This window comes from Myodes glareolus, chromosome 3, assembly GCF_982192425.1.
Source record: "Myodes glareolus chromosome 3, mMyoGla1.1, whole genome shotgun sequence".
NCBI lineage: Eukaryota > Metazoa > Chordata > Mammalia > Rodentia > Cricetidae > Myodes > Myodes glareolus.
The window spans coordinates 25,596,216-25,622,462 of record NC_142028.1 but is presented as its reverse complement, the minus strand read 5'-3'; the positions used below and the strand labels follow the sequence as shown (position 1 = coordinate 25,622,462).

Here is a 26,247-nt window from a genome sequence, read left to right as displayed (position 1 = left end):
AATTTATAGTATATGCATGTGTGTGCATGTATGTACATATTTTACATACTGATACCCGACAGCATGTTTCATGTAGGCCGCACCTGAAGAAGAATTCAGGGAAGACTCTGCCGTTGTGACCTTGCTGTCAGCGTTGCTCCCCTCAGTAGCAGTCTCTGGTGACCTCCAGTGCAGGCTACTATTGCTCAGGTGCCAAGGGCATGAGAAAAGCCAAGTGGGGTATAGACCGGCAGACCAGCCTTTCCTTTTGTTTCTGAATAAACCTATTTGCCACATTTCTCCCCTTGAGGACTTCCTGGTCACCATGAATATTTTATGAAGGATGTTCCAGGAAAGAGATATTGCTTTACACACATGCATGCGTGCACACACACATGCACACACACACATGCACACACAGAAGCATGTACTGCTCCAAGCCACCTGTGGGAGAGCTTCTAGGACTAGCAAAGAGAATCTTAGCTTGAACGAAGGGAATGAAACGAAGACTCTATAGCATGGAATCTGTCAGAGGTTGAGCAGATCTCATCCCCTGCATCTCCTATGCCTAATCCCATCATCCCCTGCGTCTCTTAGGCCCAATCCCATCATCCCCTGCGTCTCTTAGGCCTAATCCCATCATCCCTTGCGTCTCCTATGCCTGTCTATTTTCCAGGCCATCATGGAGGCTGCTCACTCTAGAGAGCTTCTGGAGAAAGTGTCTCCCACCCAGGACAGCAGTACCCCAAATACAAAGGTTCTTCAGAGCCCATACTAGGTCTATCCGTCCATTAAGCCCTAACAAGAGTTCAGCATGGAGCTATAGTCCCCAAATCTCTGCAACAGTCCCAGTCTGCTTGGTGCCAGGGCAGTGTGCTGCAGAAGGCGGTCCCAGCTCAGTCAACTCAGGAGCACTTCGTCCAAAGTGGGTTCATGGACAATCATAAAAGCAGCCTAAAGTCAGATTGCTGTTTATTTTACCAGTGTCAGTGATAAAATGCATCTCCTTTCCTGTGACCCACCCTTCCACCTCCCTCCAAAGCTGGCTACACACAGCCACCACCCCCTCAGGCGGCTAGCCTTTTTCATTGCTGCCTTCCCTCCAGCTGGAAACTTCACTTCCAAAGGGAAGCCCTGCTGAACTGGAAGCTACAAATCAATAACTGCCATTTTAAGTTCCTTAGCTTAGAAGTGTGAGTTACACAGCATTAGCTAACAGATACATTATCGGTCTGGGAGCTGTCTTTCCTCGGTCATTTTCTTATTGTCCTCATTTGTTTGTTTGTTTGTTTTTAAAAGTCATTGTCAATGCTGTGAAGAGAGCTCAGTCAGTAGAGCTATTGCTTTGCAAGCATGAAGACCTTAATTCAATCCTCAGAACTCTTGTTTTAAACAAAAAGCCAAGCATAGTGGTGTGTGCTTATAATCCCAGCACTGGGTAGACAGAGACAAGAGACAGGAGATGGTTGGGTTCACTGGCCTGGCTGTCTAGCCTATATAGCAAGTCCCAGCAAAGTAAGAGACCCTATCTCAAAAATCAACATGAACAGCCTTCCTAAGGAATGGTACAGGATTATCTTCTGGTCTCCACATGCACATGCACTCATACACACACACACACACACACACACACACACAAAGACATCATCCCAAGCTCCCAACAGCTCCCTGACATGGTGCCCCTGAGAATGAAGAAGATTGACCACAAGTAATCCCACACATGCCACTGTGGGGTCATTACATGATTTCAAAACCACATCAGCTTCAGAACAGAACTGTGGGTGGGGGGAGACTATTGCCGGCTTGAGTGAGGAGTCTTTCAACTACTGAGCCCAGATTATATGCTAAGCCTCCCCCCCACATTCTACATTAGAACATCCCAGGAATGCCTATGATATGAGATAAAGCAAGATAAAGTCTTTTTATTTATTTTTCAGGAGGTGGTGGGCTGGGGATGGAGCCCAGAGTCATATCCCAGTCCTATGACCAGTCCCCTCCCCCCACCATTTAGGTAAAAAAAAAAGACGAAAGATTTAGGAACTGACCCACAGTCCACGTTACCAAGGGCAAGCCAGGGACAGACCAAGGTCAGCAGATGCTGAGACTCGTGCGGTCTCTACTATGCCGCACGCAGCTCCTGGCTAGAGTCATCTCCCCAAAGTCTAAGCTGGCACACGACCTCTTGGCCAAAAGAATGTGTGAATTAGCCATTTGGACTACAAGTCCCACCTCTGTTACATGACAATTGTCACCGCTATGTGATCTTGGGTCAGTCAAGCCACCGTTCCACTCCTCAATCCTTTTTCTATTACACACCGCAGTACAGCCAGGGAAGGAATCAGATCCTTTTCAGCGCCTGTGACTTGGAAGACTTCTTTCTCTCTCTCTCTCTCTCTCTCTCTCTCTCTCTCTCTCTCTCTCTCTCTCTCTCTCTCTCTCTCTTTCTCCCACAGATGGGCCAGCCTGGACCAGTCATACCCACTAATGTTTTTTAGAAGGGATCACAGATTGACTCAAACTCAGTGGTAACCTAATCCACCGTGGAAATGGGTCAGGCAGTACCAGCCTGGCTGCCAGAGACTCAGCATTATGGGTGAAGGGCAGGGAGGGGCTCCCTGTGAGGGCCTCTGGGCCCTTCTGGCAGGTAAATACTTACCAGGCCAGCTTTTCTGGGCCTCATGCAGCTGCAGCCCCGCAGGAACCTCTCTGCCGGCTGTCTGCCCCTTCCTTCCTTTGCTCAAGGAAAGAGAGTTGGCCTTTTCCCTCCTCTCTCCCGTCCTTCCAAATCTTCCTACCCAGCAGAAGTCACAGCTACACACGGGACCGTTGTGTAAGAGGAGAGGTACTGAGTCAGGGCAGCTCTGCTCGCTGAGAGGGGGTCATTCCTGAGAACGGGAGCTGGAGATCACAAGTCACTGAGGACACAACCATCCTCTGTGCCAACCCACAGTGCGCAGGCCCCGGGGGCAGGAATCTGCTGACAGTGGCTTCTGCGCGGGGACAAAGCTGCACTATCACAGGTACAGGGGATGGGGAGACGTCGTCTTGGTCCTCTGCCCTGCTCAGCAGAGGTACCGCAAGGCCCACCTGCCTTGCCAGGGCAGCGAGGCTCCACCTCCTTCCTCCTCCAGAGAGAGCATCCCAGACTGCAGGAGCCCCACGCAGAAGAAGCCTGCAGTAACTGGGAGCTTCTCCAGGACACAGCCTAGTCTGGGCAAGGGACAAAGGTTTGGAGGAGAAGAGGGAGTGGAAGATCGTCCTTGACTGGATCAAGGAGAGAGGTTGAACCCATAGTTGGTGCCCAGCTGGGGTGGAGGTGTAGGGGGAAGTCACGGTTTGGGGGTATGCTTTCTTCTCTGGTAGAATGCCCATCAACCAGAGGATTCCCAGTTACAGTGACTCCAACCCTGTGCAGTAGCCTCACAGGAAGGACTCTGGTGAGCTGTGGGGCTTCTGAGGAGGTGGGTAGTGGACACAGGAAAGAGGGACACTCTTGAAGTGGATACAAGTTGGTGATGGGTGGTCATGGAGGAGAAAGGACACAGTGGTGTGGTTGCTACAGGTTAGATTGGACTCCCGGAGCTGGTGAACTGCTGGATTTCCTATAGGGTATCAGCAGGGAAGAGGCTTAACCTGAGTCCAAGATCTGTTGTCAGACCACTGCAGTTGGCATGATGTGGGCTGCCCAGGATGCACCTCAGTGCCGTCCCTTAACTGATGCGAGGTAGGGGATGGGAGGCAGCACAGCCGCTGGCCTCTTGGAAGGCTGTCTGAGGACCAGGGGTGGCAGCGGTGGCAACAGAGGCAGTGGATGGAAGCTGTGGGTATTTCCCCTGGACTGGTCTTAGGGGAAGGAGACTCCCCCTTTCATAAGGGCTGGGTTGTAGTTCAATTAGTACTTTGCCCATCATGTTATGGGCTTAATCTTCATCATTGCAAACAAATATATACACAGATGAATGAATGAATGAATGAATGACTGTTGCCCGGGATGGCTGACCATGGTGTGGGTTGAGAACAAATGTTATGTCATTTTTGGGCAGCTCAGGCTACCTCTCTTAGCCAAGGGCAATGATAATATTGTCTGATCTGCTGGTCTTCATAGATTGTTATGTTAGTCTATGGTTAAAAAGAAAAGAAAAGAAATTATACAAGAAGAGTCATTCAATGCAAAGGAGTAACACTGTCACCACCAAGATGTCTCAGGCTGGCAGTACTGGGCTCTAGAGTCTCATCTGAGTCTCCTGAGAAGCTTTTTAAATCCCGGTCCTAGACATCAATCTGGGTCAGTTATGTAAACCCAGGTTGGTAGACAGCAAAAGGGCAGGATGTGAGCCTGGAGCTTGCTGAGGGTGCCTTTCTGGGGCCTTCCCACGCTTCTGATTTCTTGGTGCTACTGCCGGCATTGCCTGTGACCCAGCAGCATCTCAGACCTCTCCCAGCGCTGCTGTGTCCCCACGGTCTCCACCTGCAGAGCCACCCAGTTCCCATCACAAATACTTAGGGGTAAATGCTTCTGTACACACATTTTCTTATCCTCATTCTCTAAACAATCCTGAATGTTCGCTCTGTGCTGCACTGCAAACTACCTAGGGATGATTTCCAAAGAAATGGTGGCTGCCTGCATATCCATGGATGTTGGTGTCTGTGAAGGTCTAGAAACAAACCGCCCTCAGGTTCCAAGAGATGAACACAGTTGGCAAATAATAGAAGCAGGAGGGACCTGTCCTCTCAGGGAAGGTCTGCAGAACCTCCTGCTAGGGGACGACACACCTCCCAAAGCTCTTACTGCTTTGCGCTCTGGAGGCGGGGTTACTCTGGTTAGCTAATCCCCTTCCTCCTGCTACACCCAGAGCTGAACATGAACAGCCCAGGCAAAGAAGGAAGGTAGTATAAGACAGGGAATGCAAATGAACTATGGTAACCAACAGTGCCCATAAACCTTCATTCAGTGTCTGTCTGCCTCGATTTCCCAAGCAGTTCTAGCATTTCGTCGACAGCTTGTTTGGGGATGCTCACTTCGCACTCTCTAAGAAAGCTCTGCTCCATTCACTGGAGTATGTAAACACACACACACACACACACACACACACACACACACATTGACCTCATAAAACACAGCAATGAGAAAAAAGGAAAACACAAAAGCCTATGGATTCCTATTGGCAACTGTGTCCCAGGGGCTGTTCAGTTCAGTTCTTCCGTCTCGCTGCTCGCTGGGGTGATAGGATCTTAGCAATTGAAAGAGGGACTCCGGGGACTGACTATCTAAAGTTAAGATGCCACCACCTTACTTTCCAGCATGAAATGAGTGAATGGTAGCAACTGAGCAGATAAAATGGGGGGGTATGTACAGTATACAGCATTTATTCATTTTCCAGATGTGAAAAGCTGGGGCCTAGAAAATGACTATGTCTGCTCCAACTACTTGACTTTGGGGAGCCCATGGGGAGAGTTTTACATGGGAGCAAAAATCTGTACTAAATGTTCCCTGGGTCAGCATTTCTGTCCTGCTGTCACTGAGTGCTTGGGTAGTATGAACTGTTTTTTTTTTTAATTTTATTTGTATTGTATTTTTAAAGACTTTTAAAAACAATGTTTAATTATGGGCAGGTGTATAGGTTCTGCATGTAGGTGTGTGTCCGTGAGCACAGGTGCCTGCAGAGACTAAAGATATTAGATTCCCTGAAGCTGGAGCTACAGAAGCTTGTGAGCTTCCCAATTTGGGTACTAGAAATCAAACTTGGGTCCTCTGGAAAAGTAGAAAGTGCTTTTAACTGTTGAGTCATCTCTCCAACCCCTCTATTGTATTTTCTTTTTTAGTAAATTGATTAATTTTCTTACTTTTATTTTTTGTTTGCCTATTTGTTAATGATAAGTCTCAATTAGCCCAGGCTAGTCCTGAACTCACTAGGTAGTCAACAATGATCTTGAACTCCTTCCTGATCCCCCTGCCTCTACCTCCCAGGTGCTGTGATTACAGGGGTTGTGCCCACAATATCTGGATTAAGATGCCTTTTAAATGATGTGCTATGTGACTTCTGCAGTAAAAACAGATGCAGGGCTAGCAGGGCTAGAAGAAAAGCAAGAGGAAATTGCAATTTAATATCTTGGTTGTGTGACTCTGGAGCTATTTTTTTCTTCCTTAAACTTTTTGAATTGATTTTCATGAGTAGAGACGCTACTTTTAGAGTCAAAACTCAAAACGCTTGTTTCTGGCAACATATTCCAGGTCAAACAGCAATTCAGAGGCCCACTGTGCTGGTTAGTCTTGACTGTCACCTTGACACCATCTAAAGTCACACGGGAAGAGAGTCGGCATGCATGAGGAATTTCCGGCATCAGATTAGCATGTAGGCATGTATGTGGAGAATCTTTTTATCTTAATGAGGGATTATTTTGGTTAGGTTGGCCTGTATGCGATGTCTGTGGGAGACTGTCTTCATTGCTAATTGATGTATAAGGACTCAGCCCATTGTGGGCAGCAATATTCCCTAGGCAAGGGACCCCGAAGAATACGTGGGAGGAAAAGACTAGCTAAGCAGTAGACGTGCAAGCATTCATGTATCTCTGCTCTTAACTGAGCACATGATGTGATCAGTTGTCTTAGGCAACTGCTGCCTGCCTTAATTTCCTTCCACTAATGGACTATAACATGGAACCATGAGCCAAAATAACCCTTTTCTCCCCTGGGCTGTTTTCATTGGGTATCTTACCACAGCAACAGAAATGAAACGAGGACACCCACCCATGTTTTCTACACTGCTGGGTCCTACCCTGTAAGCTGAATGGGCAACAGGAACCAAGGACGATGAGTGACTACCAAAGAGTGACAGGACAAGGTAGAATAGGCTCCAACTTAAGCTTCCTGGGCAAAGTTGCTTTCTACCCTAGAGCCACTGCACGGCACCCAACATAATGCCTGTCTCGACTGTGGAGGTCCTCTCCCAGGAATAGAGAGCCAGTTCTGACTCTGTTTAAGGAAGCCAAAGTGCTGTACCAATCTCCCTGCCTCCCCCACCATGGGCTCCTTTCCAAAAGCCGGAGATGCTGCTTAGCATCTGGCTGGTTTGCATCCCCTGTTTCTCCTTAATATAGAAGAGCCTTTCCATGCCCAACATTTTTCCAATCACAATGCCAAGGTGTGCAACACAGCCAAAAAGCAATGTGTGTTTATTTTGCAACGTCAAACTAGACTAGATCTGGAAGCACTTAATAACTAAGATAGACCTCATCTAAGAAAAAGAGAAAGAAAATAAAGAAGGGAGGGAGGATGGGAAGAGAGGGTGAGGGATGGGAGGGAAAGGAGAGGTAAAGGGCAAAAGAAGGAGGGAGAAAAGCAGGCAAGCCGCTTTATTGAACCAGATACCAGATAAAATTATTACGTCTCTCTTCAAACTGTTCTCTATAACCTGCTCAGAATATTTTCCAATAGCATGCTCCACTCGTTGTGTATAAAATGGGAAGCTGAAACACATATATAAGCTCTGAAACACAATCATACTCTAGGAAGTTGAAACTGGAACAACTTCGTCTCTTTTTCTCAAGGAGTAGCAAGTGCTTAGCAGTCATAGCCGCTGTGCCCTTCAATGGTGCTGCTTGAGCAGCCACAGTTTTCAAGCAGAAACTCAATGGTCTAATTCAGCTACTTCACGTCACAGGTCAAGACCATGGGCCAGAGGATGAAGTTCATGGCCAGTATGTTCTAGGTAAATGGCAAGTGACTTCCTGAAGGTCACGCAAGAAGATTCAGGATGACACTAGATTCCCATCTGATCTGACTATCTCTGGATTTAAGGATGACAGTAAGCAAATGTCAGAAACTTTCTGAAGGTTCAGAGAGTCCAGAAAAGGAGCAATTACCACAGTACCAACAGGAAAGAGTAGCTACTTCCTCTCTCCTTTTGCTCCAACATGGAAAGGAAACTACACCAGACACCTTTAAGAGGGTTGATACACAACCACAAGTGGTCTGTGTGAAAAACTAATGGCCAGTGTTCCCACGGACTCAAATACAATAGAAGAAGCTGCCAATCTCAATAAGTTTCTCAATAGTTTGTTTGGATTATACTCTTCTGTGGGCTTCAAATAAATTACCTTTCAAGACAGTAAGAGGTTGGAGATGCTACAGTACAAAGTAATTTGAAAAACACCAGATGAAAGAATTAAGAGGAGCTTAATTGCTGCGAGGCTTCTCGGGACATTTCTTTTGTGTTTATATGCAGTGTGTACCTCTACAAGGCGGCATTTCAGAAAACAGTGCCTGGAGGTGCTTTTCACATGAAATGTCATGTAAGATGACATGTTCTACACAGTGGGCTAACTCTGAGATGGGTTATTCTAGGTCAGATGTTTGACTGAGCATCTGAGGAGAGGACCAAACAGGAGCGAGAACGTTCAAGGTGCAACAGGTGACATGTGACTAGGACATGAGGCAAACAGCAAAGACCATGAAGCTCAGACACAAACCGTTTCAAGTAACTGACACTCAGGTGACGTTTCCTGAGAGTTTTCCGAAGAGGCCTGGCATCTTATTCAGCAGAGCAGAGCAAGGATCCCAAGACTTTAGATTCGCAGTCCCTTCTTTTCTCTTTCCCCCTCTCTTCTCATCCCTTCCTTTCTCCCTCTTCCTTCTTCTCCTTCCTCCCCCACTTCTTGCTGTTCTACAACCCCAGTATTGAACCTGGAGCCTCTTGCATGGGAGGCAAGAGGTGTACAAATGAGCTACAACCCCAGCTTTCTTGCCTTTAGGACTCCAGGCTAGCCATAAACTCACTCTGTGGCTCACGCAGGCCTTGAATTTCCAATCTTTCTCCCTCAGCCTCTTGAGTATTGACTGTAGGCTTATGCCATCATCCATGGCTAGTAGATTCTTTCTGCCTGACTATTCTGCTGTTTTGCCCTAGTCTCTATGTGTCTTTAAATGAGTTCATCTGACTTACTTGCAAATTAAAGATGATCCTAAAAGACTGTATACAAAGCAAAGGCTTTATTTGCAAATTAAGTCATAGTTTCCACTGACTTGTAATCCCAAAGAAGAATGTTGACCTCATACACACCACCAACAGTGCCTTCGAGAGCCTGCTGGGTGTTGCAGGAAGAACCCTACCTCTACCTGTGCCTCAGACAACCTTTTCTAATCATTTTCCCAAGCAAGAGCAGCCCAGATATCAGACGAGGGATACACTGAGCCATGTGAGCTGTCCACACTCAGCTAGTTCCCAATTCCATGGGAGGTATGTTCTGACCATGACATCCTGTCATTCACATTCTTCCTGCTAGGCTAGGTGCTCTTCTAAGTCCTTGGCATTTTGAGCGTGGAAGCCATTTTCTCTAAAGGGATGTTAAAGCCTCTTGAACAGGGCATCCTTGTTAAAGCCAAGTGTTTGATGACTGCAGAGCTAGCCCATGGTCACATGAAAATGTACAAAGTACTATGAGAGGGGGAGAGAGAGAGAGAAATGTTATCAAATTTTTGCTACATGTCAGGCTTTCTGTGTGCCAGACAGGACCTGGGTGGACAATATCTCCCATGATTCTACAAGACAGTTCTATTCAACATTCGGCATCCCGGAAGGGAACAACTCAGAGAGGCTCCTAACTCTCTCAAGTCACGCAGCTCGCAGGATGTAGATGGCGGTGCCTGATATTGAGTTGCTTCACAGTAGGCAAACATTAGCCTCTTCCTGCATTGTCAGATGACACTAGCATCAGGACCACACTCTCACCCAGCATGGCCCAGGGGTGGGAAATGCCATGCTGCACACCTGCAAATGTGTCACCTTGGGGGTCTAATGCTGTTAGGACTCTTTCTCAGAGTTCCCACTCTGAACCGTAAACTTCAAAAAATGTCCCCTTGTTTCTCAAATGGGAGAAAAGAATCTAGGATCTGTTTGGTTACAGCCAGAATTTCCTTTGGTTCCAGTGGAGGGGGAGTTAGGATTGTAGATATAGTAAGAAGTCAGGGCAGGAACTCAAGACAGGAACCTTAAGGCAGGAACTAAAGCTCAGGCATGAAGGAGTGTCGCTTACAGGCTTGCTCCCACCGCTCACTCAGACTTCTTTCTTAAACAACCCAGGACCACTTGCTCAGGGACTGTGTAGCCACTAATGAGCTGGGCCTGCCCACATCAAATGTCAATCAAGACTCACCTACAAGCCAGTCTGATGGAGAGACATTTTCTCAATTGAAGCTCCCTCTTCCCAGACTCTAGCTTCTGTCAATTTGACAAAAATTAATCAACACACACCTCCTGGGGAAAATGAGGCAGACACACACTGAATGAAGAAGGCCATGGTGAGGGTTGTTTTTTTAATATCAACTTGATCTAATATCTTCTGTACTGGAGGGGGAAAATATTTGGAAGAGAGGGAGAGTAGAGCCCTTTAGCTTCTGACTTTCAGGAATAACAGATGTCCACAAGGAACGATAACTTACAAGAGGTCTTTTCCTCTCAGAACTCTAAAACTGTAGCCCTGACTGATTCCAGACTATAGGTAAATCTGGGGTGGGGGGGGCGAGTGTGAGGAGAGTTCTTACCTCCCTCCAGGGGCACTTACCCTAGGACAGTGACAACCCTGCACACATCTAACTTCTGGTCAACAGACTTATCTGAAAGCTTGTATGGGTCACATTTGCATCATTGAGAGCAGCCCAAAGGTGGAAAGAATCATTTCGGCTCATGGTTTCAGAAGGCTCAGTCCATGGCTCCTTGACCTTGTGCACTTGGACAGAAAGAATTGTGTAGCCCAGGAATTGTTTTATATCTAGGTAGACAGGAAGCAGCCAGAGAGAATGGAGCTGAGGTTGGGATATACTTTGTAACACAGAGCATTGAACATTTGACCATCACAGCCTGAACCACTTTCAAACACATCCCCCTGAGTGACCTATTTCCTGTGCTTGGGACCCACCTCCTCAAGTTCACACTACATGCTGAGGATCAAGCACGCAATACAGGAGCCTAAAAGGCATTTCATATTCAAGCCACAACACAGCGGAAGCCCACTGAGAACAGCCTAGGCAGAGAAGCAAGTGAGAAGCCCAGACTTATAAAAAGAGCCCTGTAACTCCACAAGAACACATCCTTCTTCCTCCCACCCCCAGAGCAACAGGGTGCAGGGAAGAGACTTGAAGCTGGTTAGCTGACTCCTGGCTCCCAGGGCTTCCATAGGCCTTGGCGCTCCTGGATAAGATGTCAACTCTCTGTGCTCCTTCTTTTATCCCCCAAACATAGATGTCTCTAATGAGCTTTTACTTTTTTCATTTCCAATCTTTGACCATTTCCTTACTCTAGTCACTAAATTTAGCAGAAAACCCCAACCTCAAAGGTTAAAGAAACTCTTAACGGGTGATAGTGGAAGCCCGGCGCTTGGCTGCTGAAGCCAGCCCTTTCAAACCTTTTTGCTGAGGGCTGAATACCACTGGTCCTCCCAAGGGCAACACTATTTAGCCATTTCATAGCATAGAAGGAGACTGTCAGCTTGAGGGAGTCCCCAGAAAGGCCTTCTGGAAAAAGAGATGGGAAAGATAAAATTCAAAGTCACGTCATTATGTTCCTATGGACCACTTTGCCAGATAGTATGGTTATATAGGAAATGAAAGAAAAGGATTTCACACTTCTGTTTAATTCCTATACTCCTTCAGCTTCCACTTTCTGTAGGAAGACAGTGAGACCAGATAATAAACAGGGGTCCCAGAACCAGCTCTGCCCAAGGTCCTTGCCATCTGGAAATTTAATCATTTCAGCTCTCTGCCCCAGTTTCCCCTTTCTTAGAGAGGACATTTAGTGACCCCCTCGCAGCTCCCACACCCCATCCATCTTCTGCCTTCAGAACTACCTGCTCCTCGTGCAGCTCAGGAAAGGAAAGTAAGAACGCCCAGTCTGGGTTTAGTTAGAAGCAAACTTCGTTCTTTAAAAACTTCCCATTATCTCCAGCCCAGTCTTCCGAGATGCACCTGACATCTCTGCGCATGCGATCACAGCCTAGGGGAGAATATTTTTAAAAATAAAAGTCTGCTGTAGGCTGAAAGACTCCTCTAGGCAAACAGCCTTCTGGCACAACCAAGAGCTACCCAGAATCTATTTTTTTTTTATTGAAATGGTTGCAGCCAGCAGGACCACTCTCTTCCTTTGAGGATGCAGGAGGCTTGTCTACTGCCAAGTGGGCCCCACAGCTAGTCAGAGCTGGCTCCAGCTTTTAACTGGCAGTTTCATCTGAACCTCACAACGCTACCTTGAGAAGCCAGTGGTATTTGCTTCCCTGTTTTGCAGATGTCAGAGCTGAAGCTCGATGAGGTTAAATGAGGTAGAGAGACTCAAGCCCAACTTTAAAGGCAAACACAAATCACGCAGTTCTTAATCCAAAAGCAGCGGGGGTGGATTTGTGCTGCCCTGCTCTAATCTGGAGCCTTCGTGAGATGTTTTGGGGATGGAAGAAGTGAGTTGGGATTGGGCAGAATCCCCTGTGTGTGTGCTCCATCCTAAAGGAGGGCAGAGAAGCTGGAGGATATCTGAGAAATGGATGCTAATGGCTGCCCATCAGTGAAGCAGAGTATGCACAGGGCAGCATGAGGGTGGCTGGGGCACAAGTGAGTGGTGAGGATGAGATAATAGTGATCACAATAACAAAGGACTCAGCAGAAGAAAAAAGTTCCATATATAAGATGAATGCACAGAGAGATGTAGGCATATAGAGAGATGCAGATGTGGAGGCAGTGAATACAGATGCAGGTGCAACCATGGGTATAAATGCAGGCACATTTATGTTAATGCAGAGATGTAGGTGCATATACACACAAATGCAGACACAGAACAGGTGCAGACACAGATGTAGATAAAGACACAGATGCAGAGTCACATACATGCTTAGATACAGAAGCAGCTGCAGACATAGATGCAGGTGCAGGCACAAATATAGACGCAGACAGATACAGACAAGAGATGCGGTCCCAGATACAGACAGACATAGATGGAGATGTCGATGCAGACAAATACAGATGGAGATGCAATAGCAGATGCAGGTGCAGACACCAATGCAGACAGATACAGATGGATGGAGATGCAATAGCAGATGCAGGTGCAGACACCAATGCAGACAGATACAGATGGATGGAGATGCAATAGCAGATGCAGGTGCAGACACCAATGCAGACAGATACAGATGGATGGAGATGCAATAGCAGATACAGACAGACACAGATGAAGGTAGGACTAGACACCGGTGCAGACAGACATGGATGGAGATGCAATACCAGATGCATACAGACACACATGCAGGTACAGATACTGATGCAGACAGATACATATAAATGGAGATGCAAGAGTAGATGTAGAAAGACACAGATACAGGTGTAGACACCAATGCAGACAAATATGGATGGAGATGCAATAGCAGATGCAGACAGACACAGATGCAGGTAGGACCAGACACCGGTGCAGACAGATAGATGCAGACAGACACAGATACAGGTACAGATACCAATACAGTCAGATACATATGGATGGAGATGCAAGAGCAGATGCAGGCAGACACAGATGCAGGTGCAGATAGCAATGCGGACAGATACAGATGGAGACGCAGGTGCATAAACATAGACTTAGGCGCAGACACAGATGCAAATACAGATGCCAACACAGATGAAGATGCAGATACGAAACTCATGTATTTTTGAAGCCCATAGAGAAAAACAAAAAATACTTGCAGTTTTTCTATCAGAGTTAAACTGATGATAAATAAAAATCTCTACAGTCAGGAGACACCACCTTTCTCTTCTCAGTACCAGAATCATCTTGGCATGCATTCTGTCCTGTAATGTTGGCTATGGAGCATACATTGCTATGAGCCCTTGAACATGTCACAACCCCTCTTGCCTCCACTTCTCCTACTCACCAAAGGGGATAACTACCTGCCTGCCTGCCTGCCTGCCTGCCTGCCTGCCTGCCTGCCTGCCTACCTGCCTGCCTGCCTGCCTGCCTGCCTACCTGCCTGCCTGCCTACCTACCTGCCTGCCTGCCTGCCTGCCTACCTACCTGCCTGCCTGCCTGCCTGCCTGCCTGCCTACCTACCTGCCTACCTACCTAGGTTCAGTATGTAAAAAGTTAACAGTCAAAGTAATCAGTTTTTATTTTTTTTATTATTTTATGGTATGGGTGATTTGCTTGCTTGTGTGAATGTGTATCGTGCTCATATCTTGTGCCTGCAGAGACCAGAAGAGGGTGTTGGATCCTGTGGAACTGAAGTTACAATTGTGAATACTATGTGGGTCCTGGGACTCAAACCAGGTCTTCTGGAAGAACAACCAGCACTCTTAACACTGAGCCATCTCTCTGGATCCAAAATAGGCAATCTTTAAGCAGAGATTAGTCTCTTAAACACTTTATATATGCTAACTCATTCAAGCCTCAGAACAGCCCTGTCAGGTAAAAGTTAGTATCACCCTCCCATGTAAAAGAAAGGGAAACTGAGTCACGGGACAGCTTCACACCTGCCTGGTGTTGCATAGCAGGGAAAGGTTTGAACCAGTGTCCTGGATCTACACCACTTTGCTCTAAGCCTAATTGCAAAGAACCTGACTAGGTTTCAGAAGCTCGTAAAGGAAAAGAACGGTGGCGGCTCCTTGCCCTTGAGAGGCTGCAGCGTGCATCAGCTTCCCTGGCGAGGGTGAAGCCACAGCCGGAGTTCTGCATGCAGACTGCCATCAGCTTCCCTGGCAAGGGTAAGGCCACAGCCAGAGCCTCTGCATGCAGACTGCCATCAGCTTCCCTGGCAAGGGTAAGGCGACAGTTCTGCATGCAGACTGCCATCAGCTTCCCTGGCAAGGGTAAGGCCACAGTTCTGCATGCAGACTGCCATCAGCTTCCCTGGCAAGGGTAAGGCCACAGTTCTGCATGCAGACTGCCATCAGCTTCCCTGGCAAGGGTAAGGCCACAGTTCTGCATGCAGACTGCCATCAGCTTCCCTGGCAAGGGTAAGGCCACAGTTCTGCATGCAGACTGCCATCAGCTTCCCTGGAATTTTGAAGCTGCTTACCCATGGTCTTGCTTTCTAAGGGTGAAGAAGATAGCAGCATCTTCCGTCCTCCCAGTCACAGGACGGTCAGGCTGTGTATTCTCCCAAGGACATCTCTGCTGCCAGGAGCAGGTTTGTCTGTCTCCAGGAGACAGCGGTTGTCAAACCCCCAGAGAACAGCAAGCCTGTCGAAAATAGCAGTGCTAGCAGACTGCGTGGCTGCAATTTCCTTTTGAAATGTTGACTTTGCCATTTTCACCAAAGGGTCCAGGACTGAATGCAGTTCATGCAGCCAGCAGCAGACTGCTCTTAAACATCCCAGGATGTTTTCTAAGGGCAGGCGTCTGCACAGAGGAGTCTAAAAGGGGTGTGAACTTGCAAATCTTGCAGTTTAAACGCATGGGTCTGTGGACTTGCTAAGGAAAATTCTCTCTGCAGTATCAGTGATGAGGTTACAGTTGTATTTAAAAAGAAAATGTTATAAACCTGAGTAGGGCTAGGCCCCAAAGAGGTCAAGATTAGACCAGCATTAACATTGCATTTCTGTCTAATAGGCTTCTTCCCCCCCTCCCCCATATTCTGTGAATGAGTCAGTATCCTGAAGAGAAGACCCTCAACACTGGTGGAGAGCTGGCAGGGCCAATGTGTAAACAAGGGCATGAGAACAAAGAAGGGACAGAGAGGGTAGGAGAACCACTCTCCAGCTCAGAGTAAAGAAAGATGAAAGCATCCCAGTCTCCAACCCCATGAGGCCCTCAAGCCCAGAGCAGGAACGTGACAGCATGAGAAACAGGCTTCCATCTGTCCTCATCCCAGTGGCCCGTGTCTGGCAATATGTGTCCTCGCTCCGAAGTCCTGTGCTCCAGGCCTCATCTGGCTAGGAGGCGTCTGTGCAGAGGAGTCTAAAGGGGACAAGGGCTGTGAATCCTTCAGTGGAATGCACGGATTTCTCTTTCTCCCGTAAGTGACCGTGACACATCAGAAGGAGGAGGACACACTTCCCGTCCTCGGGCAATAGCGCACAGTCAAGACCAATCAGAGTCAGACAGCAGCTCTAGTCACACGGTCCAGGGAGTATGACATCTCCTGGGAAGCTTTCCTGGCATCCACGTAGAGATGCAAGGTGAGAGAAAGAGTGCCGCCAGCAAAGCCCTGGGTGGGGCTGTGTGCAGAAGGCAGGCAATGGGATTGGGGGTGTCACGTGGAGGGAAAACCCCAAAGGAAGGAGGTCAGGGCTCTGAGGGCACCAGGCAATACAAGGAGGTTAGTTCCAAGGTCTAGCGACCATATGAAAAGTATGATAAACTCCACCCACGCCAATTTAAGCCAAACCCTAGAGGATTGCCAGCCCCCATCACACAGGGCTATTGAGGGTTAGTGGAAGATGGTGAAAAATAACTAATCTTAGCTCTTGATGCTTGTAGATGCACGGATTTCATGGTTTGGGGGCTTTGTGGGGTTGCTTTGCTTTGGAACGAAGTACAAACTCCTTGAGCAAGTCCTTGACCCTACTCCTGTATACCACAACACATGCAGTGTCTGATCCCCAAGAGAATGGCCTGTTGGGTCTCCAGAGAAATGCTAAGCATGTAAATCTCATGAAAGCTTGACAGTTAAAATAAAACACCGCAACACACACAACATACACTTACACACACTCCACACATACCACATACACACCACAAACATACACATACCACACATGACACTCATATACCACACACATATATACACACACTACACACACAGCCACAGACACCCCACACACATACACATACACTTCACACCACACACACACACACACACTAGATATATACTCCACAGATACCCCAAGACACCACACACACAAAACACATACATACTACACATATAGCACACATACCACAGAAACACAAGCACACACCACACACTACACACACGCAAACTCAACACAGACACTCCACAGAGACCCCACAGACACACACATATATACCACACACATACTCCCCACAGACACACACACCATACAGAGACTCCACAGACACCACACACACAAAACATACATATATCTTACAGAGACCTCACAGACATACATCACACAGATATCCTACACACATACACACACATACACACAACAGACAAACATATACTTCTTACACCACAGACACACACACACCTCACAGAGACCCCATAGACACTACACTCACACATGTACCATATATACACCATAAAGAAACATACATCTCACACACCACAGACACACACATACTATACACACACACACCCCACAGAGACCATACAGACACAATACACACACATATACACACACCACATACCACACAAACAACTCACACATACCATAAGTACACGCATATATACATACCACACAGCACATACACACGTACCACACACCTCACAAACACTACATGCACACACCCCTTGCCTCCTACTCCCCACAGAGCCTTCATAGTAACCTTACACACACACATACCACACATTACACATACCACAGAGACACATATACACACCCCATAGAGACCCCATGAATACCACATACACATATACCACACATAACACATACATCATATGCACACACACACACCACACCACAGACACATGCCGTACACCCTACAGCACCCTCAAAGACACCAGACACACATGCACACACACACACACACACACACACATACACACATACACACACACACACACACACACACACAAACCACTTCTTGGTATTTTGTGACAGCTTCAAAGAGCAGCTACAGGAAAACTAAAGTTGCAGAAGAAAAAGTCTGACACAGATAATCCGCATGGTCCATCCTTTTGCGTTATAAAACCAGACCCTGTACCAGCCCATGAGAAGACAGGGTCATTAGGCTCCTGTCTCCCTCACCCGAACCATAGGACTTTCAGCACATCTGGTTTAGAACAGTCCTGTCACCCTCAAAAGTTCTCTGGTGCCAGTTTAACAGCCTATGTAGAACCCTGTGTGTTCTGATGAGCCACCAGGACATCTTGAGGCAGATGGGGCTTCACCCTAAGCCCCGGGGAGGGGCAGTCTATGCCCTCGCCCGATGGTCTAGTCAGTGAATCTCAGTCTTTCACATCAAGAAATATCCCCTGTATTCTACATCACTGAGAATGGTGTCTTTCCTCTTGCTCTGCCTTGGGGACACAAGAAGCCAGTCAGAGGCTGAGCGAGCCTTCAGTGAGTACTGAGTAGTTATCAGATCTGTCTTGCGTCCTCCTGGCTGCTCCAGTTTTCTCTGCTCCACCATTATTACTGTTTCCTTGACTCCAGCATCTCTGCAAAGCTCCTAAGGTTGGAGGATCCTCAGAATGGCATATTCCATGCTAAATGGATGAGTATCTGAGACTCTGGCTAGTTATCTAGATAGCATCATCTCTATTTCTGTCTCTTCTTCACATCCGTTCCTCTCTGCCACCTTTCCTCTTTTCTCTGAGCATTGTCATGCTCAAGAAATTTCTAGAAGACATTTTACTAACCCCATGATCTCATCTTATTGTGTAAGTGAAGCTCCTCCAGGAACAGAATATATGCAAAGGAAATATGGTACCAGGGAAACAGGGAACCTTCTTAGCAAATTCCTGACCACAGCTGTCCTATAGTTCAAAGCATGGCTCTCACAGAAATGCCAAAAAGGCTCTCAAAAGCTAAAAATGATGGAGCGAGGGAGAGAGAAAGATAGAAATACATGGAAGGAAGACCTGTTTAAGTGGGATGAGGGTGGTGCAGAAAAAATAGAATTGGGGAAGAAGAAATATATAAAGTAATAAGGAGAGGAGGATGCAGAGAAGAGATGGGGAAATGAGAGAGGAGAAAGGAAAGGACAGAAACATGAAGACAAGAGAGAACCTCACAACAATAAAGACAGACAGCAAACCCCTGCTTCACCAGATGCTGAGCCCATCTCCCCCTACCACTCTGTCGGAGCTGAAATACCTTTCCTGGGGCACCTACCTCGGGTTCAAAGAAGGCCAGCTGTTCCTTGCTCCTCTGGGATGCTAAGCAGGAGGAGTGTCCTCATCCCAAGCAGAAACTGGCAGTCCCAAGAAGTCCTCTGGGAGCCCCCACTGGTTTAAGTCGGTTGTTAGGATAGCTTGAACCCACCTTCTTGGGCAACTGTGATCCTATTCCAGCTGTTGAGACAGCACACGGTGCATATTCTCTTGATGCCAAGGTTGCAAAGTCCACCGTGGAGGCTCGGAAGCAGGGAGGGATCACTGGATAAAATTCTCCGCAAAAAATGAGACTGAGTCGCTGTCTGCCTCTCAGCTTCTGCATGACATCCTAAGAGTCACCTCAGAGCTTCTTGTCAGATGCAACATTGCTCCCTGTGAGGAAAGGATTCCTCTTGGTCTCTCTTAGAGCTGGGAAAAGCCTGCATCTAAGACGAGAATGTCACGCTACCTCAGACTGGTGTCATCCGTGTCCTCAAGGCCCAGCCTGGCTGCTGTGGAAGGGACATTTTGTACCCCGCCTCTGAGGTCGCCTTTAGAAAGCCTTAGCATTGCTGCGGACTTCACTGGGCAGTTTTTAAGCATTCAAGTTTCTGAAGACTCGGGCGTAAGATGTGGCAGCATCAGAGACCAGGTATGGAAGCAGAATAAAAGGTCCAGGCAGGAGGTGTTGAGAACCTACTTCCTCCACATTTCCACGAGGTCCCAAATCCTTGTCTTAATTCCACCAATGCCTAAACCAATAAAAAGGAGGTGCTCCCATCTGAGAAGCTGGGATGTGTAGTCTGTTTTCCCTTGATACCCAAATCAGTAGAGAGAACAGTCTGGAAGGTTGCTACGGCAACCAGAGTCCCTGGAGAGCCTGGCTTTCCACAAACCTTTTACTTTCAGGCATGCTCTGACTTGAAAAGGCAATGTTTGCGTAAGGACAAGGACAGTGACGAGGGTAATGATACATACACAGAGGTCCATGCACACATGTCCCCATGATCACCCTCAGCTGGGGCATCCCTTTGGCCACTGGGGTGGGCTCGGGAGTCACTGAAGAGGACGGACACAAAAAGCACTTTCTTACTGGCTTTGGGATAGGTCTCTAAGTCTTAACTATCTCTGTCTTTTACTATGTTCCAGGCTCGGAGAAGTCAATCTCCCAGGTAAAGTGACCTCCAGCCACAAAGTCTATCACAAGAATACATTCCATTCTGAAGGGTAAGAGAAAGGAAGGAGGCACAGCCCAAAGGGCCAAGGAGAGACTTAGAGATCTAACAGTGACAGTGGCCTAGTCATAGGCTTTGAATTCAAGGTGGAAACTGTGAGAGACAGGAAGGCAGGATAATGACCTAAAACTCGAATCCATGACTATAATTCACACATTTGCATAGTATCTTCCCCACCTTCCTGGGTGAGCTTATTGATATTCCCCATGAGGTAGGGAGGGGAAGACATTAATGTTCTCATTTAACGGATGGGGAAACTGAGGCACAAAGAGGGACTCTGACACCAAAGCTACCCTGTAAAGCTGTGGCAAAGCTGAGACTGAGGTCTGTCACTGACTGGAGTCACAGTGCCTCTCAAGCCAATCCCCAAGGTCAGGCCCTAGTATGATGCTCTTCGAGAAAATCTTTTTTAAAAAAAAGCATTCCCTTCAAAGAGTCTTAAAGCATTAATATAAAACTGAAAGCATGGTAACAGTCCTTTGGGGTTAGGAACTGTGCTCATGAGAACTGAGAACAGTACATCACAGTTTATCAAAGGCAAAACTGAAGGGCAATGCTACTTGGAGAGGCAGGCAGTGGGTGGCTGGGAGAGACGGTGGTGGCTTTGCAGTGGGAGAAGATGGCTTGGTCCCAGTGGGAACCTCAGCAGTTAGAGCAGGCCAAATGCTGCTCCCCAGGAAGAGCAGACAAACATTTGCTTGACTCAGCAAAATCCTCTAAGAGTGAGGCTGGCAACAACATGACCGTGCGCCTGTTCCTGGCTCCAAACCAACTGTTGTTGCCCATGGCGGGGGAGGACAGCTATGCTGGCATTCAATATGTGAACTCACCTGTCTGCAGGTTATAGCTGAGGTTGTTTTATTTAAAAAAAATCATCTGCAATCCTAGGTCAGATTCCCAGGAAGAAGGGTGAAGGGGACATTAGACAGGTCTGGACTAACTAGGGAGAATTGGAGGCTCTCTGCAGCGGAGTCCCCTCTGCCTGTTTAAGGTGACAGTCTCTGCTAAGTGGCACCTCGCTTCAGATATGTGGTACAGCCAATCACTTGGCTCTGGTCAGCCTTCTCTCCTGGCTCTGTAGTTCCTTTTTCCAGTTCCTCTGCCCACAAAGACGTTTGCACAAAGATTTGGCTCTGAGAAGGAGCCTTCCTGGAAGCTCTAGGGAGCCGGAGAATCGGAGCAGGAGGACTTAGGTGGACCACAGCCAGCGTCTCCTGTGCCAAATCATTCCTAGAGGAATCCACCGGCCCCCTTGGTCTAGAACTGACCCTCACGTCCTTCAAAGAATCCAGCTGGGTACTATTTTCTCTAATTCCATCCAAATTTAGGCATGAATAACTTTCAAAACTGCGGCTAACAGCTCTACCAGCCGGAAGATGGACAGGGCTCAGAGCTAAGGCAGCAAGTTGAATTCTTTTCCATTCTCCAGATTCTGTCAGTGATCAGTGACCAGAAGCTAAGAAGGATGCACAACCCAAAGCAAAGAACACTAGAGAAGGGACCCGAGTGTAGCTGCTTTCTATTCTATTGACGTCACCATTCCTAGTGGTATCACAAGACCCAGGCATGAAAATTCAGTCTCGAAGGAAGGTCAGGCAGAAATGTGTATCTCATCCACTTGACAGATGGGTATGATTGGGCGGCACCGTTGAAATTTTCGAAATGTCACTAAGATGGAGAAACCTCGAATGCTGTGAGGATCGAGCAACAGTCTACAGTCCAGGTTTTTGGTCCAGGATGCCATGTACTGGGTACGGGGGGGAGGGGATTCGAGGTCCTCGGGAACTATGGCGGGAGTAGTGAGCATGTGAAGGAAGCCTGAGAGATGGCTTGCTCAGAGCTCCCGTGTTCCTGCAGGCCCTGCCTGCATCTGTCAAACCTCGGTGAGCATTCTTTTCTCCGCATAAGCTCGATGTGGAGTTGGAAGGTAGCTAGGCCGCCTTTCTCGTGAAGCCTCGGAAAAGTCAGGCTTGCCAAGCCCATTGTCCGTTGCCTTCAGGTCTGGGGTAGGCTGCCCACAGGTGACGTGAGTGTATTGGCCTTGCTCCTCCTGCTCCGTCTCTCGGTGGTAGAAGTAGTTGAAATTGGAGACAATGACTGGTACCGGTAGTGCAATGGTAAGGACCCCAGCAATCGCACAGAGTGAACCCACGATCTTGCCCCCCACTGTCATGGGGTACATGTCCCCATAACCTACCGTGGTCATTGTCACCACAGCCCACCAAAAGGCATCTGGGATGCTAGGGAAGAGCGAGTCATCATCATCCGCCTCTGCGAAGTAGACGGCGCTGGAGAAGAGGATGACTCCGATGAAGAGGAAGAAGATGAGCAGCCCGAGCTCCCTCATGGATGCCTGCAAGGTCTTACCCAGGATCTGCAGCCCCTTGGAATGGCGGGAAAGCTTGAAGATGCGGAACACTCGGACCAGGCGGATCACTCTGAGGATGGCTAGGGACATGGCCTGCTGCCCGTTTTGGCCACTGCCACCACTCATGGACTGCTGCTCGTGTCGTTGCACTAGCTCGGTGCCCAGGGTGATAAAGTAGGGGAAGATGGCCACCAAGTCAATGATGTTCATGATATTGCGAAAGAAGGCTGCCTTGCTGGGAGAGGCAGAAAAGCGCACCAGGAGCTCAAAGGTGAACCAGACGATACACAAAGTTTCCACCAGAAAGAAGGGGTCAGTAAAGAAGGAACCCCCAAGAGTACTGAATGAGGACGTTGCCCCGGTCCCCAACCCTCCAGGAGGAATGCCACCAGGAAATGCATAAGAATCCTCATCCTCCTCTTCTTCCTCGTGGCTCCCCCTGGAGGCCGGGGACAAGCGAGTCCCACTACCCTCGTTGCTTCCACCACGCCCATCTGCTCGGAACTGGGGCAAGGTCTCCAGGCAAAAGATGACGATCGAGATGAGAATGACCAACACGGAGACGATGGCAATGCCTCGGGCGGGCCCAGAACTCTCTGGGTACTCAAAGAGGAGCCAGACCTGGCGCTGGAAGGGCTGGGAGGGGAGTGGTTTCTCATCCTCGCCACCTTCAGGCAGGCAGCCCTCATCCTCCCGGAAAGCCGCCAGAGCTTCGTCCCCCAGCTGATAGAAGCGGATCTCTTCCATAAAGATGTCCAGGGGCACGTTGACCGGCCTGCGCAGGCGGCCCCCGGATTGATAGTAGTAGAGAATAGCATCGAAGCTGGGTCGGTTGCGGTCAAAGAAGTACTCGTTCCTCAGGGGGTCGAAGAAGCGGACTCTGCGGCCAGGGTCTCCCAGAAGCGTGTCAGGGAACAGGGACAGGGTGCGCAGCTGCGTCTCAAAGCGCAGCCCGGAGATGTTGATCACCAGCCTCTCGCTACTACAGCAGCCGCCGCCGCCCGCGGCCTCCGGGAACTCTCCGGCATCCTGTTGCTCCCCCTCCGGCCCACGGACCTCCCCCGGCGCCGCCAGCGTCAGGGATTTCTCCGATCTCATGTCCCCTTGGCAGTGCGCTCCCCGCCACTAGGACGGCGCCCACGACACTAGCTCCGGAGCGCGGTACCCGTTTCCCAGCTCCGGCTGCGCCCTCCTTTAGGGTGGGGCCCGCGCTCTGACCTGGCGGTTAGGTCGGTGAAACCTGCAGCTGGTCCCTCTGCCAGGCTAGGTCAGGGATGTGGCTCTGGTTCCCAATAGCCGCGCCTCCGTGCTCAAGATTACTGGGATGCCTGGAACCCGCAAACTGTCGCGCGCGTGAAACTGGCTGCCGGAAAAGACGCGTGGCTTAGCTCCCGCTGGTGACTTAATCTGGGCTCTGGGACCCACGGGTCCGCCCTCCAGACCCACTGTCTCTGTCCGGGTCCCGCTGTTCTTTTCCAGCCTTACAAGACCCTGGGTTGCCGCTGGTACTGAAGCGCCAGATGCGCCTCCCTCCGGCTCACCAAAGACTCCTGCCCGGGCTCGGCCTCCGCCTCCGCCCTATGTCCACCACCGAACTAGGTCTGGCCAAGGTCGCGGTTCCAACCGCCACCTTCTTCCCAGGAGCTGTTCCACAGGCCTCGGGACTACCCTAAGGCTGCCCCAGCGCCGGAGCGCAGGGACCCACCTCCCACCGCTTCAAGCCTTGGCTACACCCGTAGCAGCGACAGCAGCAGCAGCAACAGCAGCAACAGCAGCAGCAGCAGCAGCAGCAGCAGCAACAACAGCAGCAGCAGCAGCAACAGCAGTAGGCTCAGCTCTCCGCTCTGCCCTTCCTCCCCAACACTCTCCAAGTGACGTGGCAGGCCACGCCTGCTGCCCCCTCCCACCCCACTCTCACATCACACCCCTTACCCAGCCAGGGGCTGCAGCAAGCCTGGATGCTGTGGAATGATGTGTACATTTGCCTCCCCAGCAATCTTTCCCGCGCTCTCCTAGCGCGCCTCTTGCTTTCTCACATCCACACGCACACCACCACCCCCACCCCAACCACACTGCAGCATCCTAATTACACACCCCCTGCATCCTTCGCATCTCTTCTCACTTCTGTTCACCGCGCTGACCTGCGCGCAGTGTATTTCCTCAAGAAAGAAATCACACCCTGGCCCAACCCACCCCTCCCCATGCATAGCATCTGACTCCCCTCAACAGCTATTTAATGAGCGGATGGGGATTCCATGTTTTCTATATCCATGAAGACACATTTGCCAATTTCAATCTCTACTGGGAGTGGGGGAAATGAAATATTTTTAAGTATCTTGAGAGCTTTCCTTTTAGGCTGTGTCCCAATGTTAATTTCCCCCATAGACTCACTTTTGCAACCTGGAAGGGTGGGGCTGCAACTCTCTTCATGGCATAGGAATAGTAACAGGGGAGAGAAAGCCTACCCGTGCCCAGTGAGTGGGTAACCCACTCATAGAATTCTGGGAACACCTGCCATTAGCTCCCATGAACCAGAAGATCATAGTATTAAAGGCACACAAAACACAGGGAATTGCAGGCCAAAATCTTCGCTCCAAGCCCCCCTGGGGGAAAATAGAATTCTACAATTTATATTTATTTTTGTCAAGAAAGGGGAGGAGAATAACTGGAAAGGGGGTACAACAAAATGTGAATAAAAAAAACTATAGCTATGTTCAATGAGTATCTAATAGACACACATTGTAGGTGCTTCACCAGAAAGCTAGCCTCTACCTCTAGGCCATGGTACAGTGGAGACTCATTTGGCAAGATCTGGATGGAGCAAAATAAGTTAGGAGGGAACCCATGCCTCTTGCTCTGACTTTCCTTGAGTGCCAGAAAGGTTTCCCACCCAATCTAAAGGCTTTAGACTGTTTCCTGCCTAGATCGCAGGGATGGAGATGCCAGAGACTGCCCTGTACAGGTAGCTTGGCCTTGACTTCCCTGTGGTCAGAGTGGATTGGTTGGCAGTGGCCAGCATTTCTGTGTAGCTGCTTCTTCATAAGGACGAGCTTCAGAAGGCTAGGGGTGGGAATGGCACATAAAGATTCTCTCCAGCCACAGGATGCATGTGTGGGTTCTTCGCCGTATGATACACACAGACTGTTTTAAAAGCCACAGCAGTTGGCACAGCAGGCCCTCCCAGAGGGATGAGGCAGAGGAGGAAACCAGAGCGCCTGGACCTGTATGAAGGAAATCAAGTGGGGGGAGTTAGAAAAGAGGCTGGCTTCAACACGCCTGCATCTTGTGCTCTGCTGTGCCCCTCCCCAGGCTGACCAGACAGCAGCCTCTCCTTCCCTTATGCTTGGTCTCCCCTTCCCTTGCGCAGCTCCGTGAAGGGTGAGGGATCAAGAGCACGGCATTTACCCACTCAATAGTTTTCCCATTTACAGGCTATGTAATTAAGCAATTTAGGCTTCACACAAAAGTTACTCCATTCAAAGAAGAAAAAGAAATAAGATAAAACAACAAATAGCATGTAGGAGATACACTGTCTTGTCCTGCGTGCAGAGATTATTTCCTGGGTGTACATTCACTCGCCCATAATTCTTTGGGCTTTGTTTTCTAAATCTTATCACGAATTGTTCAATTGTATGTTTGCTGTTCTTATGATCACATTCCCCCATGTTGTTGTCCATGAGATTAATAACATCCAAACAGAGCTATGAG

The 26,247-nt window shown here is 48.7% G+C and overlaps 1 protein-coding gene across 5 annotated transcripts in view; it reads right to left on the bottom strand.

Moving 5' to 3' along the window:
- Kcna6 (potassium voltage-gated channel subfamily A member 6) overlaps window positions 1-24,423 on the bottom strand; it is a 31,347-nt gene extending 6,924 nt beyond the window's left edge. For all 5 annotated transcript variants that reach the window (XM_085687166.2, XM_085687167.2, XM_085687169.2 and 2 more), the window contains exon 1: window positions 18,956-24,423. In XM_085687166.2, coding sequence (XP_085543292.2) covers window positions 22,045-23,637 — 1,593 coding nt within the window. In that variant the 5' untranslated portion in view covers window positions 23,638-24,423 and the 3' untranslated portion in view covers window positions 18,956-22,044. The remainder of the gene's footprint in view (window positions 1-18,955) is intronic.
- Between the last annotated feature and the right edge of the window lie 1,824 nt (window positions 24,424-26,247).